This window comes from Seriola lalandi, unplaced genomic scaffold (genome assembly GCF_002814215.2).
Source record: "Seriola lalandi dorsalis isolate HSWRI2012SDOR001 ecotype SW California unplaced genomic scaffold, Sedor1 jcf7180002054575, whole genome shotgun sequence".
NCBI lineage: Eukaryota > Metazoa > Chordata > Actinopteri > Carangiformes > Carangidae > Seriola > Seriola lalandi.
Window position 1 is genome coordinate 14,189 of NW_019525128.1, and position 17,924 is coordinate 32,112.

Genomic DNA, 17,924 nt, shown 5'->3' on the forward strand with positions numbered 1-17,924 from the left:
TGTAGTTTTAATACATGTTATGAACTAAAAGAAAGACAAGCCAAAAAACAAAACAAAAACATTTTAAATAAGATTTCATAGATTTCTGGATCACGCCCACTGTCCCGCCCCACCAACCCTGGAGTCACATGGTGTCAGTAAATTAAAAAAACACCTTTGGTAATTTCAAGTGTTTATTCTGAATCACATGTTGATTATAAATCTGTCTGTGGAGGCGCTCAGGGTCAGCTAACCCTAACCCAGGAAGCTACATTAAAGCCTGCATTTTTTCTGCTGGTGATTTCAGGTACAAACAGTCAGGATCATCATTAAAGAGACGAAGAACAAACAGGACCAGAAGAGCAGAACTTGCGTCTGAACTCTCACTGAAACGGCTCAGTTCCCATCTGCAGTGAAGGCAGCGTTAAGGCCACTCAGGTGAAGTCTGCTGGTTAGGGTTTTCCCACCGAGTCCTGTCATACAAAGACTCTGCCTCCCTGATAAATGTCCAGTTCAACTTTCAGACGGATGGATCAGAGGGTTAGCGAGGAGCGCAGAGTCCTGGTCCTGTTCCTGGTCTGCAGGATCAGTCAGATGGAGGTACCTGAGGGGTCAGGTATCAGCTACATGTTTGGTTATTGAGCTGTTACTGCGGTTAAAAGCAGCAGTTAGTTAAAGGAACCGACTCAGAGACAGTTAACAGAGCAGTGAAGGTCTCAGGTCTACAAGATCACAGCTACATCTACACTCAAGTGCCTCTTACTCAGAAATCATGACACTGCACTCTGAGGGAGTTTCCATCTGAGCTCCCTGGAGAATGAGGAAGCAGCTGGAAACCTTCCTCATCACTTCCTGTAGTGAATCACCAGGATGTTTCCAGACAGGCCGACACAGTCTGGTCCAGATCATAAAGGGGGACAGCACTACTGCAGGTCTTGCAGGTTTTAACACTGTTTACTGTGACTGGATGTTTGTCAGTGAAATGCACCCTGGCAGTCGTAATCGAATGACACTCCACTACTCTGGTTTCAGCATGTCACACTTGGTTTACTCATGATCACACAGATATTGATCAATCTTAAGCACCGTCTCTTTGCCTCAATGCACCAATCATAGCCAAGGAGGGCTAAAAAGTCACCTGGTCCACAAGTGTTCCTGTGGGATCTGAAATGGAGACTGAAGGACTTTGTGACCTGTTCAATTCACTGATGGTTTAACAGATCATCCAACAATTTGCTCTTCATGAAGAACAGTTTACATCCTGTTATCACACACTGAGAAATACAGGGCGTTACCAGTGAGGAATCTTTCAAAATAAAATCTTTGATTTTATATATATATATATACATATCAAATACCATATATATTCACTGTGTCCTCTGTAACTCTGGGCTTGATCATGATTCATGTCATGGAGACTGTGTGTGGGTGTGTGTGTGTGAGAGAGAGAGAGAGAGAGAGAGAGAGAGAGAGTGTCTGTGTGTCAGGATGTCTTCATCAGCCAAGTGTGCCTCTGAGGAACCTCCACATGCTGCAGGACAGACCCTGAGCATCTAAGGACACCTGCAGCTCATCTGATCATAGACAACCCTCACACAGGTTCTGTTCACTAACCAGGTTTTCTGCAAAGGATTGGTTAATAATGCCAAGATCACTGAACTTAAAAATGAAGAATGATTCAGCAGTGAGGTCACCTTGCTGGAGCCTCACCTGAGCTGGACTCAAGAGCAAACCGATCGCATCAAACTGATTCTGCTGAGACTGAAGCACAGAACAAAAGTCACGTCTCTTTTCAAGTCATCAGTTAAATTGCACCAAGAGCAAAAATCTAAAAGTTTCAATCTTCACCACACTCTGGTCAGTTTGACCAACACAAAAGCTCAAAAGTTAAAGGTCCTGATGAACTCAGGGTACAGGTGTGGAGTGTACCCAGGTGTGTCTGCAGACCCTCAGGAACATGGAGAGTTTTGAGTTGAGCTTAAAAACTGTCACATGATGAAGCAGCAGCCCCACACCATGATATCTGACCCCCCACCCCCCAGTTTAACCACCCACGACCCAGACTTTAAAAGCTCTGGAGTGAACTTCATGTCGTGATATCACAGTGCTTAAACTTTCATGTGTGTAGCCCTCAGTTAGCGGCTGCTGTTGCCACAGCAACACCTTACATCACACATCTGATAATGACAACATTTTGTCACCATGGGAACAACAGACCATGTAAAAGCATTGACCCTCCATCACTCCGTCACCACTGTAAAGGTGTACTTCACGCTGACACGTTGACGTCCCTCAGAGCGATAGCGGTTGTTGTTCCAGCGGCGGCAGCAGAGGCTGTTGCTGTGGCAGCAGGCTGTGGTGGCTGTGTGGAGGGGGAGGGGGAAGGGGGTAACGTGGACAGAGCTTGACCATTCTGATTGGCTGGGGCGGAGCTCGTCTGGAACAGGATCTGCTGTAACGTCCGTCTCAGGTTTGGATGCAGGCGACGCTGAGTCTGGTAGAAAATCTCCACAGCAACGCACTTCATCACCCCGGCAACTAGGTCTTCGTACAGTGGCAACGTATACATCCTGGACGTCTGTGGACAGAATTCATGTTGAACAGAGACCCTTACAAAGCATTATGGGAACTGTACTAAATGAAGTCTTCGCATAGTCTCAGCAGTAGTACCACAATGTATGTTCTCATGTTCTCACGTGTTTGTGGAGGAAGGCCCGGACACGGGGCAGGTCTGGGTAGAATGTGTTCCTCACCACCATCTGCAGCCAGCGGATCTGAACCTCAGCATTCAGACCATCAAACAGAGTCGAGTAACAACCAGACAGACTCACCATCACATCTGCAGAGACAGAGAAAGACACAGAGAGAGAGAGAGAGAGAGAGAGAGAGAGAGAGAGAGAGAGAGAGAGAGAAATCACCTCAAACATCTCTCTTTGTAGTCTTTTGAATTACTCATCGAGACCCATATGTTGTTAGCAGTACTGGAGGATTTAAAAAGGCGTGTGATATGATGATATGATTTTGAGGGAGATGGAGCTCAACTCCAGCTGGGTCTGATTTGGGCATGAGAGATTTCCATGGTGAGAGAGAAGTCAGACAAAATTAACTCCAGAAATTTCCTCAACTTTTGGATTAAAAAACAAAACAGAGGAAACCGAAAATCAATGAAAAGCAACATAAAGGTACAAAGATCGAAAAAAGAAGAAAAACAGCAACAAAAGTACCTTTTATATCACCAACAAGAGAAGATCTCAGCACATCTAAAACTAACAGACAGCAAGGAGTGAACCAACTATCCTGCTCCCTGACACCAAACCTGAAGATGAGGTAAGACAAGAGGCTGAATACGAAGGCACTTCATCTACAACACTGAAAGAAGTGAAACACACATTCTTTTAAAAGATTCATCTACTAAAATATAAAAAAAATAGTTAACTGAAAAAAAAAAAAAGGAAGAGGAGAATAACAGAAGTCACAGAAGAAGCAGACCTGAAACTAACAACCAGTCAGTCTAGTCCCACTCCTCCAACACCCCCCAAACTCCTCCAACAACTAAGAGGGAGCTTCTCCCTCCTGGAGCTGGACTTCACTGAGTTCAGAGAGCTCACTGTGGCCAAGCTAGCTGAGTCTGATACTACCCAACAGCTAAAGCAAGACAGCCAGGAGGTCACAGCAGAGCTGAGTAGGATCAACCAGGACCCAGAGGAGACTCAGACAGCTGTCACAGGCTGTACGTGAGCTCGAGGTGGAGAACACCACCCTACGACCAGTCAGTAACAGACCAGTCAGTAACAGTCAGCAAGAGACCAGTCAGTAACAATCAGTAACAGACTCTTCAGTAACAGACGGGTCAGTTACTGACTCGTATCCTCTGTCTTCAGGGTTTTGCTGACACTGACCAAACACAGATTCATCACTGCTGTCAGTGACTCACAGTCAGGACCTTAGAGGACTCAAGAGTCCAACATGAGATCTGAGACCGAGTACAGATGTGGTCTGGACTCGGGGGAGTCTCTGAGGACTGAGTGCTCCTGCTGCAGCCAGGCACTGGCAGGGAACTGATCATTCAGCAAATCATCATCAGGTCTGGATCAATAAACCATGCGTACAAGCTTCACCTCACTCTGCCTGGCTTCATGGTGAGATTATGGTAGGTTAACAGTAGGGGTCTGAGGTGGGTGGTCCAGGATGGTCCAGGATCAGAGGGAGCCAATATTCTCAGCCTTGTTACACCTTTCTGTCTCACAGCAGCTTTACTCCAACATAACCAGTCATTCAGTCCTAAATGAGAGCAGGTTGTAGTACTAGAACGAGTAGTACTAGTGTGGCAGTAGTAGTGGTATTAGTAAAGGTGGTAGTGGTAGTGGTATTATTAGCAGTACTAGCAGTAGTAGTATTAGCAATAGTATTAATACTAGTAGTATTAGTAGTATTGGTAGTAGTAGTACTAGTAGTATTACCGTGTGGCAGCGGTGAGTGGTCCAGCATGCGGTCCAGGAAAAGGACGATCTGAAAGGTGCTCCAGGCTGAGAGGTCAAAGGTGGTCAGGGTCTGCAGGTCTGGGGACTCGATGCTCCTCCACAGATCACACAGATCCTGGACCGGCTGGATCAGAGTGCTCCCTGCTGACAGATCCGGTTCATACAGAGGAGGCCCACAGCCGCTGAGCCAGCGCTCAAACTCCAGACCTGAGGACCAGCACCAGGACGGGGGAAGGAGGGGGGTTCACACTTTAACTTCTCCAAAAACACACACAGATTTCTGTTATGGTGGAAGTCAGTAAATTAAATATTCAGGTGCTCAGTTCAGTTAACACCCCCACCCAACCAAGACCCCCCACTGCCTCCTCACCTTCTTTCTGAGCCACAGCCGCGCTCTGCAGCTCGGGGAAATAACCCAGGAAGTAGTCGATGAGGTCCTGAGCCACAACGCTTTTAAACTTAAACTGTGAGATGTAATCCTGAAAACACAAACAGCAGACAGAGCTGTTTATACTGACCTCTGACCTGGCTCCTGTGACCCCTCTAAAGGTTTAAGACAACATATCACTGCAATACAAGAAGGAAACAGCTGTGTAGTCTTTATCCAGCAGTCAGACCACTGAGGTGCACACCTCCTCCATTCATTTCCAATCACATTCAAACAGACTCAGGTAGCTCAAAAAACCCTCACTGGATTCTGCTCAAGTGGAGAACTAACAACTGGGCTCTCTACTTCCATTCTTATCTAAGTATATACAGAGGGTAGTTTTTAAGAAGGTCTCAGATTTCCTCTCATGGAATGACCCCCTTGATCCAAATCAGTCAGACTTTAAGAGCGACCACTCCACTGAAACAGCCCTGTTGTCTGTGACAGAAACTCTAAGAGCAGCTGGAGCTGCAGGTCTGTCCTCGGTTCTCATCTTGCTGGACCTCTCAGCAGCCTTTGATACAGTGAACCATCCTGCTGTCTGTGCTCTCTGACAGACAGCAGGATGGCAAAACCCTTTCTTGGCTTGAATCTTATCATACTGGTCGCTCCTTCAGTGCGTCATGGCAAAGACACAGTATGTCCTTATCCCATCCCCTCCCCACTGGAGTTCCCCAGGGGTCAGTACTGGGACCCCTCCTCATAATAAACACCACCTCCTTAGGTCCAATTATCTGCTCACATGGCTTCTTATATCATATCCTTATATCTCCTGGTCATGTCTCTTTGCTCTATACAACATCAGAAAAATCAGGTCTTACCTGACTCAGTACTCCACCCAGCTCTTAGTCCAGACCATGGTCATCTCTCACCTGGACAGTCTCAGTCCAGAATGTTTTAGTCTGTGGTTCCTCAATAGTGGAACAAGCTACTAAAGTCTATCAGAGCAGGAGCGTCGCTCTCTATCTTCAAGAATCTGTTGAAGACTTCTCTCTTCAGAGAGCACCTCCTCTCCTAACACTTTTAACATCCTAACATGTATAACTAGCTCTAACTTTGAACTTTACCTGTACTTCTTTACTTGAGCTCCTTAGACCAAGGTCTCCTACTGCACTGAAGCTTCAGTGATGTCCCTCACTTAAGTCTCTTTTGATTCTGACAGTTGAGTGTGACAAACACTCAATGATTAACATTACACTCTGACTTTCATTTGTTTCTTTTAAATGTTTTTGACAATCAGCAGACCCAGACTGGAAAAGACCACCTGACCAAAACTGGAATAGGTCCCCTGGCCCAGACTGGAACAGACCACTTGACGTAGACTGGAACAGAGCCAGTCCAACTTGGTCCCATCAGTCATCACACCAGGAGCTTTAGTCAGTGTGTCCCTGTCTTTTTGTAAACAATCATGTGACATTCAAATATATCTGCCTCGTACACTGACAGAGGAGGTCTGAGCTCATCTGAGTCTGTCTTTGTTTTGTGTTTGACTGTGTTCATGTACATGTCTTCCTGTGGCTGTGTGGACAATTGTTTTTTTCTTTTTAGGGTAGAATCACAATCCACGATCTTGCTCATCATCGGCATTCTGTTTTCGCTCCGATTTTATTCTGAAAGTCCTGACCAGAAGTTGTGGTTCCTATCTTTCCGCTGCTTTGACGCTTGTTTGTAAGTTCGTTCACCCACAGCTTCATATTATATATGAGACTGACTGATTTACTGAACTCATTATTATTCTTCTTCTCGTTATTTATTTCATATCACACATCGTATATCTGCTCTGTCAGAGGTTTGTCAAGTAAGCAATAGAACCTTTGGAACTTCCTTTCAGAACTTCTCAGTATAAAAGCTCACAATACCTTGAAATAAAAAATAAAGCATTGCTGCAAAAAAACAAAAAACAAAACAAAACAAAAAGCTGACTTTCTTTCTCCTTTATTTTCTAGTCAAAATTGGTAAAGGGAAGTGATTCTGTGGGTGACTGTTGCTACTAAGACGGACATCCATTTTTTCTTTTTTTAGATAAAAAAAAAAAAAAAAAAAATCATACCAAAATAATTTGGCGGGCCAGATATTGTTGCTGGCGGGCCAGTTTTGGCTTGTGGGTTGCCAGTTGCCAACCAGTGGTCTGTGGAATGTGTGATGTCAGAGAGTGTCCTGACTGAAATGGTGTGCATGTGTGTACTGACCCTGAGGAAACAGTCGAAGCGGCGGACGTCACCACAGAGCTGAGACAGGTACGACACAAAACAGAAACCTTTCTCGTAGGTGAACAGGTTCATCAGAGTGCTGGGGTTAACACCTGGAGGAGGGAGGAGGGGACAATGATGTCAACTCACCTGTGTCAGTGTCACTCACAAATGTGTGTGTGTGTGTGTGTGTGTGTGTGTGTGTGTGTGTGTGTTTCTGTATGTGTCTGGTTACCTGGCTCAAACTTGACCTGTAGTTTACTCATAGGGTTGTTGTCTCCAAGGAGACGCAACTGTCTGTGGAGGGCATCCAAACGCACGACAGTTTCCAGACAGGTGAACGCCTCACCTGAAGATGAGGAGGGAAGAGTTAGTCCGTTTCATCCAGTACTACTGCAGGTGTTGTAGTAACAGCAGCTGGTTGCTTGGCCTTTGTAGTGATACAGTATATGGCCAAAAGTATGTGGACAGTGTGCTCCTGTACTACACTGTGAAACACCTCTGAAACAACACTACACCTCTTCATTTTTACCTTAACAGTTGGTTAATAACAAAGCCTTAATTAAGGCTTTAATTAAGGCTTAAGGCTTATTAATTATTATGATATTTTTGATTGGATATTAAAAGAATAATTTATGGTTAAATGAATGGACAGTGAAATATTGATTATTAATTAATTATTTTGGGACTCATACAAGAGACCACATGCTATTTGTTCTACAGACAATAGAACTCACTTTCCTCACTGTTCACACCAGGGGACGACCCTCCCCCAGGGACTTCACTGACCAGTCAGTGTTGGTCAGTGTGTGACATGTGACCCCCCAGGGTGTCACCAAACAAAACCAGATCTCCTTTGTTCTTCCTCTTCCCTTTTTGTCTTTGGATTTTAATTCATTTTAAAATTACTATTTAATATTAATATTTTTAATATCAATATTTTCTTAATGTATGATAGCCAATAAATTGATATATAACTGAAGGTCCACCATATGGTGCCCCGTGTCTACAGACCCAACATTTATGGTATCCTGTTCGTGAGGCAGATCTCAGACCCAACAATTATCTTTAAGGGGTTATGTACAGTATTCTGTAGCGAGCAGGCATAATATTACTATTAGTACTGAAACTTAAATACATACAAATAAATAAAATCCATGAAACCCAATACATTATATTTCAGATGACATCATATCTGAGTCTGTTAGCAGGAGCAAATTCAAACTGCTTCAAATTTACTTGATCTTTAACCCATTTATACCGGATGCTGCGCAGCGCAACATTGCCCCTCCCGCCGGTTGCTGCGTAGCGCAGCATTGTTGATTCCTCGTCATTTTCATGATGCATGCAGCATATAAATATGTAAAATATGTATAAATATATCATGAAAATGACGAGGAATCAACAATGTTGCGCTACGCAGCAACCGGTATGAATGGGTTAAGGAGGTTTAATTTGCTCTTTGAGAACATTTTACTTTAAAAAATACTCAATACTAAAACTAACATGGGCCTCAGTACTGTAGTATTTTTCTGCAGTATTTTCAGCGGTATTTTCGAAGTATTTTCTGCAGTACTCATACCATATGCCTCAGTAGTGATAGTATCGGTAGTAATAGTTTCTGCAGTATTTTCAACAGTATTTTCGCAGTATTTCAGCAGTATTTTCAGCAGTACTCCTACCGTAAGCCTCAGTAGTGATAGTATCAGTAGTGGTAGTATTTTCAGCAGTATTTTCAGCAGTATCTTCAGGAGTACTTCTATCATAAGCCTCAGTAGTGATAATATCAGTAGTAGTATTTTCATCAGTATTGTCAGCAGTACTCCTTACCATAGGCCTCAGTAGTTATCCTCCTCTGGGCATATGTTGCCAGCCCTTCACTCAGCCACATCTCCTCCCACGTGGCGTTGGTGACGGCGTTTCCGAACCAGCCGTGGGCGATCTCGTGGATGACGTCAATCAGCAGAAATTCGCTGCTCTCCAGGATGGAGGCGATGATAAAGGTGAGACAGGGGTTCTCCATGGCAACGATCGGGAAGGAGGGGGGGAGGAACACGATGTCACACCTGAGGGACGGTGGAGGTTGTTATACTTGTATTTTCAGTCATTGCGAGATAAAACCGCGTCTCATAAAACTGTGAACTCACCGGCCCCACAGGTAAGGCCCAAAAAGCTCCTCGGCCACGCCCAGCCAGCGCTCCACACTGCCTCCCAACTTCTTCACTGCACAGGACAACAGACATGGCTCCGCCCACACACGACTTCTAATTAGAGGAGGACAGGCAGGGGTCAAAGGTCACATCAGTCCTGTTACATGTGATCTTCATCAAAACTCAGCAAATCTGTCAGTTTAATCCTGATGGTCATACATACTAAGATTTACAGATTTACACATGGTGGATAGTTTACAGGTTGACACAGTATTTGTCGACTGATTTCTGTCTTTTAAGCACAAACACGTCATAAACACACACATCTCATCACCTTTTAAGTTGACATGTTGAGTGTAATAACAATCAGCTGCTTATCTCCACATCCAGCTGTTACAGATCAACATGGCGATCTATCTGTGGTGGTGTCTGTGTGACCTGATTAATCTCAGTCCAGTGTTCCCTCTCTTTCTTTTAGCTGTTTGGTCTCCACCAGTTCCTCTTTAGCTGCTAAATGTTCCACTATGTTCACCAGCTGCTCTCTGACTGAGTCCGTCTGCTGTTTGCTGCTCAACAGGTAGAGGACAGAGGCTGAAAACAGATGTTTCTCTGAGAACAGCTGGATGAGACTGAATGGAGAGACTGAACCAGAACAGAAGCTGAAACTCACTGTAAAGCTGAGGAAGATTGTAAAAGCTTCAGTGTGGGGCTGAGGGATTAATTCAATCATTTTAATTAGATTTTTTTATTTATTTTGGAATTGTGAAGATAAAGTTCAGTCAAAAGTGATGTTGAATCACTGTCAATTTACTGATCACATCTGTGGACTGAAAGATCACACACTGACCTGAGGTCTGTGTCCTCTGGTCAAGATATTATCGCTGCCCTCAGGAGGGGGACTCACTCGACTGATCAGTGTGAGGAGTCTACTGTGAGCAGACAGTTAAAACTATGAACCTGGATGTACTGTATTCAATCCTGTGGTACTGGGACACATTTACAATACGTGTAACAATGACACCCTTGTTATTGGTGCAGGTCACTGCTGTTGTTCAACAGTGTGTGCTTGAGAGAAATTATGCGTTATTCATGTTTGTCGTCTGACCGACCTCGGGCCGACGTCCACGTGCTGCAGCTCTCCTGCCACCAACGCCACCAGGTAAGACGGGACAGGAAACTCCATGGAGAACTGGAAGACCCGGTCCTGTTTGGAGTAGGAACTCCGAGATGCACTCATCAGAACCGTCACTCCATCTGGGACCTGAAGAGGAAGAGGAGGATGAGGAGGATATTTTCAAATGTTTTGAGTTAAACTACTGTAAATTCAGTTTCTCTTCCGCATTCTGTTTCTCCTCCACAGTGACTCACATCCTCTCCAAAGTCCTGATCTAAAGGACTGAATCTGGTCTGAGCTGACTTCATTAAATTAAACGTCAGTGTAAAGTTTTGAGTTTAAAGGATGAACAGTTTGATCCTACAGACTGGAAGTGAAGTCAGCTCCTGACTGATACTAATGAACTCAGTGGAAAACACTAGCTGCATGTGTGTTTTTTACACATAAAAGACACCCATCAGATCTGAATAATTAAGGTGTGTAAATATTTAGTCTTTACGTCAAACACTGAACAATGTCTTGTTGTTTGTATTTATTATCATGTTTAGATAATGGAGTTTAACTTGGAGTGATTTGAAATCCATGTACATCAGTATCTGTGTAACACTGTGTCAGTGTGTGGAGGTCTGTGGACTTATGTATGTGTCCAGCTCTACAGCAGCTCAGACACAGAGCAGTGACAGTCCAGGTGTCAGAGGTCAGAGGACAGAGGTCAGACTCACCCTGACAGTAGCGGTGTATGTGCTCTTGACGGCCGGTGTGTCGAAGCAGGGGAAGAAGGAGCGGTTACACACAGAGTGACCCTGAGTGAAGACCAGAGGACGAGACTGACCACAGGTCAGCTCAGAGTCCAGCCACCAAATCTGACCACACACACACACACACACACACACACACACACACACACACACACAGCAGCTTCAGTGATGTTGAATATTTCCATCAATAAAAAGAGATTTGATGAATTTTTAAAAAATAATAATAATAATTAAAATAATCATTCAATAATCATTGTTGCATTGATTACATCCATTATCTGATGACACTGCTTCAGAGTCCAGATGTCTTCTACATCTAGAGATCCAGAGAACCAGGATCCAGACACTCATTGACTTATATAGTGCTTTTGTAGTCTTACTGACCACTCAAAGCCCCTAACAGTACTTGCCACATTCACCCATTCACTCACACATTCATACGCACAGGATCAGCCATCACGGGCAACGTGGGGTTCAGTATCTTGCAAAAAGACACTTTTTGGAGGAGCTGGGGATCGAATCACCTACACTCTAATTAGCGGATGACCCGCTCTACCTCATCAGCCACAGCCGCCATCTCTTTAATCCTAGAAGTTTTCAGATACTGAAGAGTTCTGCCTCTAAAAGTCAGTCAGTGTTTGAACTGGTCCCAGTCCACAATGCAGCCAGGGGGACCTGCAGCCAGGTTATTGAGGGACCTGTCTTCTCTCCTCTCGTGTCCTCCAGTTTCCATCACAGCAACTGAACCTGTTCAGGTCCTGGACTTTGTCCTCACCAGGGGCCGCATGTACAAACGTTGAGTATGCACAAAAACGTTGCATAGGCCATCTTTCACGCTCACAGTTGGATTTAACATGAGTGAAATTAACGCTAGAATCTGCGTTCCTCCGCGCCAGCTTCATATCTGGCATACGCTCGTTTCTAATGGTTACAGTCAATTGGTGACACTTAGAGGTGATGAAGTGAAACTACTAACATAAGGAACTAGTTCTAGGTTTATGAGTCTGTTGGCCCACATGTGAAAACAGTTACTCCTCAAACTGATTTACACAGCACAGACACGTGGGCCTTATTGAAAACAATAACACATTCACAGGTGTATGCAATTAAATAAGTGGATATAAAAGCATGCGCAAAAGGATGTGATACATGCTCCAACAACAATGGCAGCTTTGGCCCTGTTAGAAGACCTTGTCAATGACAGAATAAGAAGGGAGCGAACATTTAAAGACCACGTCGATTTATTTTGCCCATGATGATGACTGGAATATCAGCCGTTTCAGATTTCCTAGAGCAATCCTCTTGTTTATATCTCAAAATTGGCTGTGTGGATTCACATGGAATTTGGTGTTCCCAATACATTCCCGATTCCCTCCCTCAAATGATGGAATAAAGTGGGCGTGGCTTATTATGGAAAATATAAATTTACCCCGTTTCACTGCTCAACCTTCATAAAGCCCTACAGGGCTGATTTTTCTGGTTATTCACTGAATTGTGACAAATGTTTGCCTAAATACAACCTATGGTCAATTCATCACTCCATATTTATCAAAATATTCAACTCACTTTACATGAATACGACAAGCTTTCTTTTAAATGGTTTGATTTTTGACCTCTACCTCCCACATAGTATGTCGCACATTCAAAAAACATCCCCATGTTCACTGAAAGTAGCTGAATCTCCTGATATAGGTCACGCCCATTTTCGCCTATAATTTTCTTTGCAATATCGCTAAATATGCAAAATTTACCTTTTAGGACACCTCCTAGGCATTAAGTCCATTTTGCATGAGACCTTGCAAAGAGATTCTATAGATGGTATCAAAGGATTCACATTCGTCCAAAAAATGCGCAAGTTACAATGGAGCAACTTGCTGTAGCTAGCGGTGAAAACTAGGGATGGAAATCGAGAACCAGTTCCAGTTGAGAAGCGGTTCGATCCATCAACATCAAAATATTTGGTAATGATTGACCAATGTGGGCGTGGCCTATCACAGAAAAACTGAAATTCCTTCTGTTTTGAACTCCAAAGATTCAACATAAATCCCTTGTACGTCCATCACACCTGAAGTCTTTTCAGCACATCTGCAGAATTGTATCAAAAGGTTTCCTCAGATTTGCTTTGCGCTGGCGGACCTGCGGGTCGGAATTGCGCTCTCATTGGGCAGCCGGGGGCGAGTGGCATGGGTGGCTTGGACCCCATTCATACCTGCTTCCAGGTCTAATCTTTCTTAAGTATTTATGCCAGAGGACGGAGAACTAAGTAAATATTTTTTTCTGCACTCTACCTCTGACAGCAGAACCTCCACCTCACACGTGCTGAAATTCCTCTTCTTTGTAGATTTCCCCGTTTGCTTTGGCCATTGTCTGTAACAGCCTGTAAGAATCTGTTATTACTGTTCTTCAGTGGAAACTGCTTCACGTCCAACACAGGAAACACAGAAAGATGCACGTTCTCACCTGGAGTCGTGGTCTACACCTCATGAAACTCGGGATCACTGAGAACCTTTCTTTTACATCATTTTAGGGCTACTGCGATTAATTGCCATAAGTCGACGTCAATATTTTAAGTCAACAAATTGTCGCTATTAACCCCCATATATTTATTTTCTATTTATCATTTATGATCACATTGCTTCTCTGTCCTCTGCTCGGCTGCATACTCAGTGTACACACACACACACACACACACACACACACACACACACACACACACACACAGCAGAGCAGCATATACACACAACCAGGTGAAGTAGAGATCACAACTTACAAAAAGTAAAAGGCCAATAAGAACTTTATCAAACCACTGTTCAACAAGCACAAACACAAAAGAGATATTTTCATCTGTTCTGTCCGCTGTCTGTGTCCGTGTGTCTTTACACAACAACATGGCGCTGGTTAAGCTAATAGCAAATTGTTATGAAAAGCTAAAGGAAAGCTGTATGTTTGTAAATCCATCTGGTAATCTCAGTTCAACACAAATCTTGGCAGACCGTTGTAAACTGAGCCACTGGCCGAGCAACCAATTCTAATCCTTGTGAATTTATTCTTTTAAAAAAAGAACCAGTAATAGTGTGAGCTGGATCAATAAGGGCCGGGATAAGATGAAATAAAATCCGAACAGTTCCCATCCCTACAACTGGCTACTGTCTGAGCACATCAGTTCAAATCCCTTCACTAGAAGTCTTGTTTCACCAGTGTTACTTTGTTATTAATATTTTTTATGCCGCACAGTGAGATCACTCACAAAAAAGTGAAGGATTACTTCATTTGTAACTGTCGTCTATTCATTAGCAGGATGAGCTTTTCAATATCTAAATATTTTCAGAACGTCGTCCGCTGCTGCCTGAGAATTTACACTGATCTAGTGTTTGAGAAAATGTCTAACCCAGAATCTGGGATTATTGACCGTGCCAGAGTGTCATTCAGATTGTCTGAAGGAAAATTAATCATTTAGATTACTCAACTAATTTATAAATAGTCGATAGATTAATGGATAGAAAAATAGTCATTAGTGGCACCCCTAAATCCTTTTTTTATTTTATGTTGTTAAATATTGCTGTGCTTATGGTTAATTAAAAAAAAAAGTGAACTCTGGTCAAGTTTTCTGTATGTCCCTCTGTGACAGTCTTTATATTTCACGTGGCTTCATTAACTATCATAAACAAGTGTGTGATGTGGTCTCCTTACCGCCGGGCCATCTGTGGTGATGTAGCGGATTGTGATCTGGATCAGTCGGCCTGGTTTCACGGCTGCTGTTGGCAGGCTGATGTTGAGCGATGATCCATAATCTGTGAACGGGTCGATCCGGTATGTGAGGGAGACGGGCTCCTCCTGTCCGGCCCCAGGGACCTTACAGTCTATGGAGTGGATTAACAGAGAGGGGTGGGAGTCCAGGACGAGGGTGTGAATCCCCGCCTGTACTGGGATCAGATCCAGAACCAGCCAGCCGCTCATCTCCTTCACAGCAAAATTCAGCCGCAGGTCCAAGTGGAAGTGTCGCAGCTGGAAGCAACTGAAGTTAGACGCTGAGGCCACATCCACCAGGGGGCACCGTGGAGACCCGGGACCTGGAGCTGCTGAGGGCCATGTGGAGTACCCAACACAACGGGCCCCAGAGATCGGCAGTGACTTCCGACAGCAGCATAGAGAGGTGGGAGTCTGGTGGAGCTCTGCCATCATGAGCCAAACCTGGGACTACACCCCACTTAGACCTGGACTAACTGCATCAAAGACCAACGAAAACCAGAAGGACTCTTTAAAACTTCAAAACCAGCAATGGCTGTCTTCACAAGGACAGAAAAGACAAGGTCTGACTACATTTAAACCAGTTTTAAACCACAGTCTGTCCCTGTAAACTAGACCAGACTACATTCAAAATCTGATTAAACCAAAGTCTAACAAAACCTTTATGTAAACCAGAAATAAATAAGGACACTTGTGATCCAGAACCGAACTTAAACCTGGACTACCTGCTTCTAGACCCCCACTAAACCGTGGCCAGACTACATCGACTACCCAGTTTAGGAAAGGACTAGTTTAGTCCATTTACTCAAGTTAACCAAAATCCAAACTCCACCTGAGTCCATGTCCCCTGACTACATTCAAAACCCCATCAAACAAAAGCCTGACTGAACCAAAAACCAGAAGTGAACTCCAAACAGGACACTTAAACCAAAAACTGGGTCTAAACGTGTTCCTAGACCAGTAAGCCCTGTATACAATACAATTATAACCTAGCTTTACACAGGACTGTTTCACCAGCCTGGTCTGAGCCCAGGACTTAATTTAAACTCAATTTAACCCATCTACATGACATGTACCCGACCAGCCGGCATTCAAAACCCCTTTAACCTAAAGTCTACTTTGACTTCAAACTGGAAATAAACACTAATAAAGACACTTGTGACCCAAATGAGCTTAAACCCAGTACCATCAACTCAGTACTAAGTACACTTCCTACCCAGTTTACCAACTCCTTCCTCATTTAAAGTCCAGTTTAACAACCTTAAGCCAAACTCAGTCTACATTTAAGCCAAAAACTGTCAGATCAGACTAAATTCAAAACTCCCTTAAATGAAAGTCCAACTGAACTCAAAACCACATCCAGACAGGAAATACACCAATAACAACACTAGTGTTGAAAACTCAACAGTTAAAGTCCAGTTTAAACCCATTTAAACCAAACGTAGTCCACATTAAAGCCCATTTTAAACCACAGACTGAATCTATCTCTATGTAAACCAGGCCAAACTACATTCAAAACTAAATTAAAATCTGACTGTGAAGTCTAACTCAAAACAACGACACACACCGAGGGCTGAGCTTCACCCTCCAAACGACACATTTAGCCTGGTTTCGGTCCGTTTAACCCAGACTACATTTAATCTCAGACTTAGCCGAGGCTAGCTGCTGTGTTAATTAGCACCTTTAGCTTTAAACAGCAGGCACTTTAACAGACGGCGAACGTGTCGGAGTTAAGAGTTCAAAGCAGCGGCAGTGTAACTACTTAACTCATTTAACTAACCTGGTTAGCACCGTCGGCTAATTAGCAGACAGTCTAATTAGCATTAGCAGCAGAGAGGTCATTGTTAGTGGTTTTTAAGGACATGCAGTTTAAGTAAAATCCATCAGGTCCCGGAGCAAAAGAACCAGACAAACACCGGCTCCTCCTTGTGCACTCAGCACGTCTCCCTGCTCTCTGTCCCGGTCACTGAATCCAGATCCTCCCGCTGGGTTTAACGTTAGCTGGAGGTGGTGTAAGTGTCGGTGTGTGGAGGACAGAGGATAAGACAAAGACAATTTTCTCAAACAGAGACACCGGAGGAGACAAAGCACAGAGGAGGATCTGTTCCCAACCAAACAGGAAGTAACAAACGCAGGAAAAAGTTTCTGCAGAGCGGGGGGAGGGGGGGGGGCGCTGTGGAGCTGAGTAGACCAGTACCAGGTCAAAGGTCAACAAGAGGGCGTCTTCATATTGAAACATAAACAGAACAAGGAGTGAACCACAGGCTAAAAGACCAGGAGGCAGGGAGAGAGGTGTCTGCAGAGCTAGAGAGGTTTGACCTGAAGGAAAGCACAGTTTAATGTGCAGTCTGATGTTTTTAATAATGAAGATTAGAGAATGTTTGTAGACCAAACTGTGAGGATTATACATTTATCTAAAACATTCCCTCACACACTGGTGGCAGTGAGCTGGTCAAACCATCAGGAGGCACCCAGGGCTCAGTGTTTTGCTCAAGAATATGTGGACATGTAGACTGGACCACCGGCCCTGAGATCAGTGGAGGAACATGTGAGCCTCAGCTGCCTCCTGTTCTGTTCACTGGTGATGTTGAATCCTGTGATTGAGACAGAAGATGACAGACTGCAGACATGGAGATGTTCCTGCCTCAACAAAGCTTCCTCCACCTTCTTTGAGAAGGTGTCATGACTGTATTCATATTATAAAATGTTTAGTATTTGTTATTGTCTTTTGTCTGTTTTATTAGGTAACTATCAGATTTGTGATTCACTCTGCTCTCAGACTCTTTTACTAAACTGTCTTATTCTCAGCTTGTCTGAACTGCACTTACCTGTATGACAGGTGCTGTACAGATAAAGTGATATGTATCTTAACTAACAGGCCTCTTTACATCCCATAGTATTAACACTCTGACTAATAGAGGGTATCCTGTATATGGAGTGCTTTTCATTTTGCTTTCAACACTTAAGGTTTTACTGATAACACTAATGTACTCTTACTGCAGTGGGATTTGGATGCAGGACTTTGGTGGGGTTTAATGTTGTCCTGTAAATCAGCAGAGAGTGACTGACCTCTGTCTGT

General features: G+C 43.9%; 1 protein-coding gene across 1 annotated transcript; it reads right to left on the reverse strand.

The window, feature by feature from the left end:
* Positions 1-155: 155 nt before the first annotated feature.
* Positions 156-16,977, reverse strand: rnpepl1 (arginyl aminopeptidase like 1). Its single transcript, XM_023417514.2, has 11 exons — positions 14,789-16,977; positions 11,063-11,203; positions 10,336-10,487; positions 9,224-9,340; positions 8,907-9,142; positions 7,312-7,425; positions 7,077-7,189; positions 4,831-4,939; positions 4,440-4,667; positions 2,676-2,818; positions 156-2,557 (listed from the first exon to the last, which is right to left on the reverse strand). Exons 1-11 carry the CDS (start codon positions 15,278-15,280, stop codon positions 2,249-2,251), a joined length of 2,154 nt encoding a protein of 717 aa, XP_023273282.1. The 5' UTR covers positions 15,281-16,977; the 3' UTR covers positions 156-2,248.
* Between the last annotated feature and the right edge of the window lie 947 nt (positions 16,978-17,924).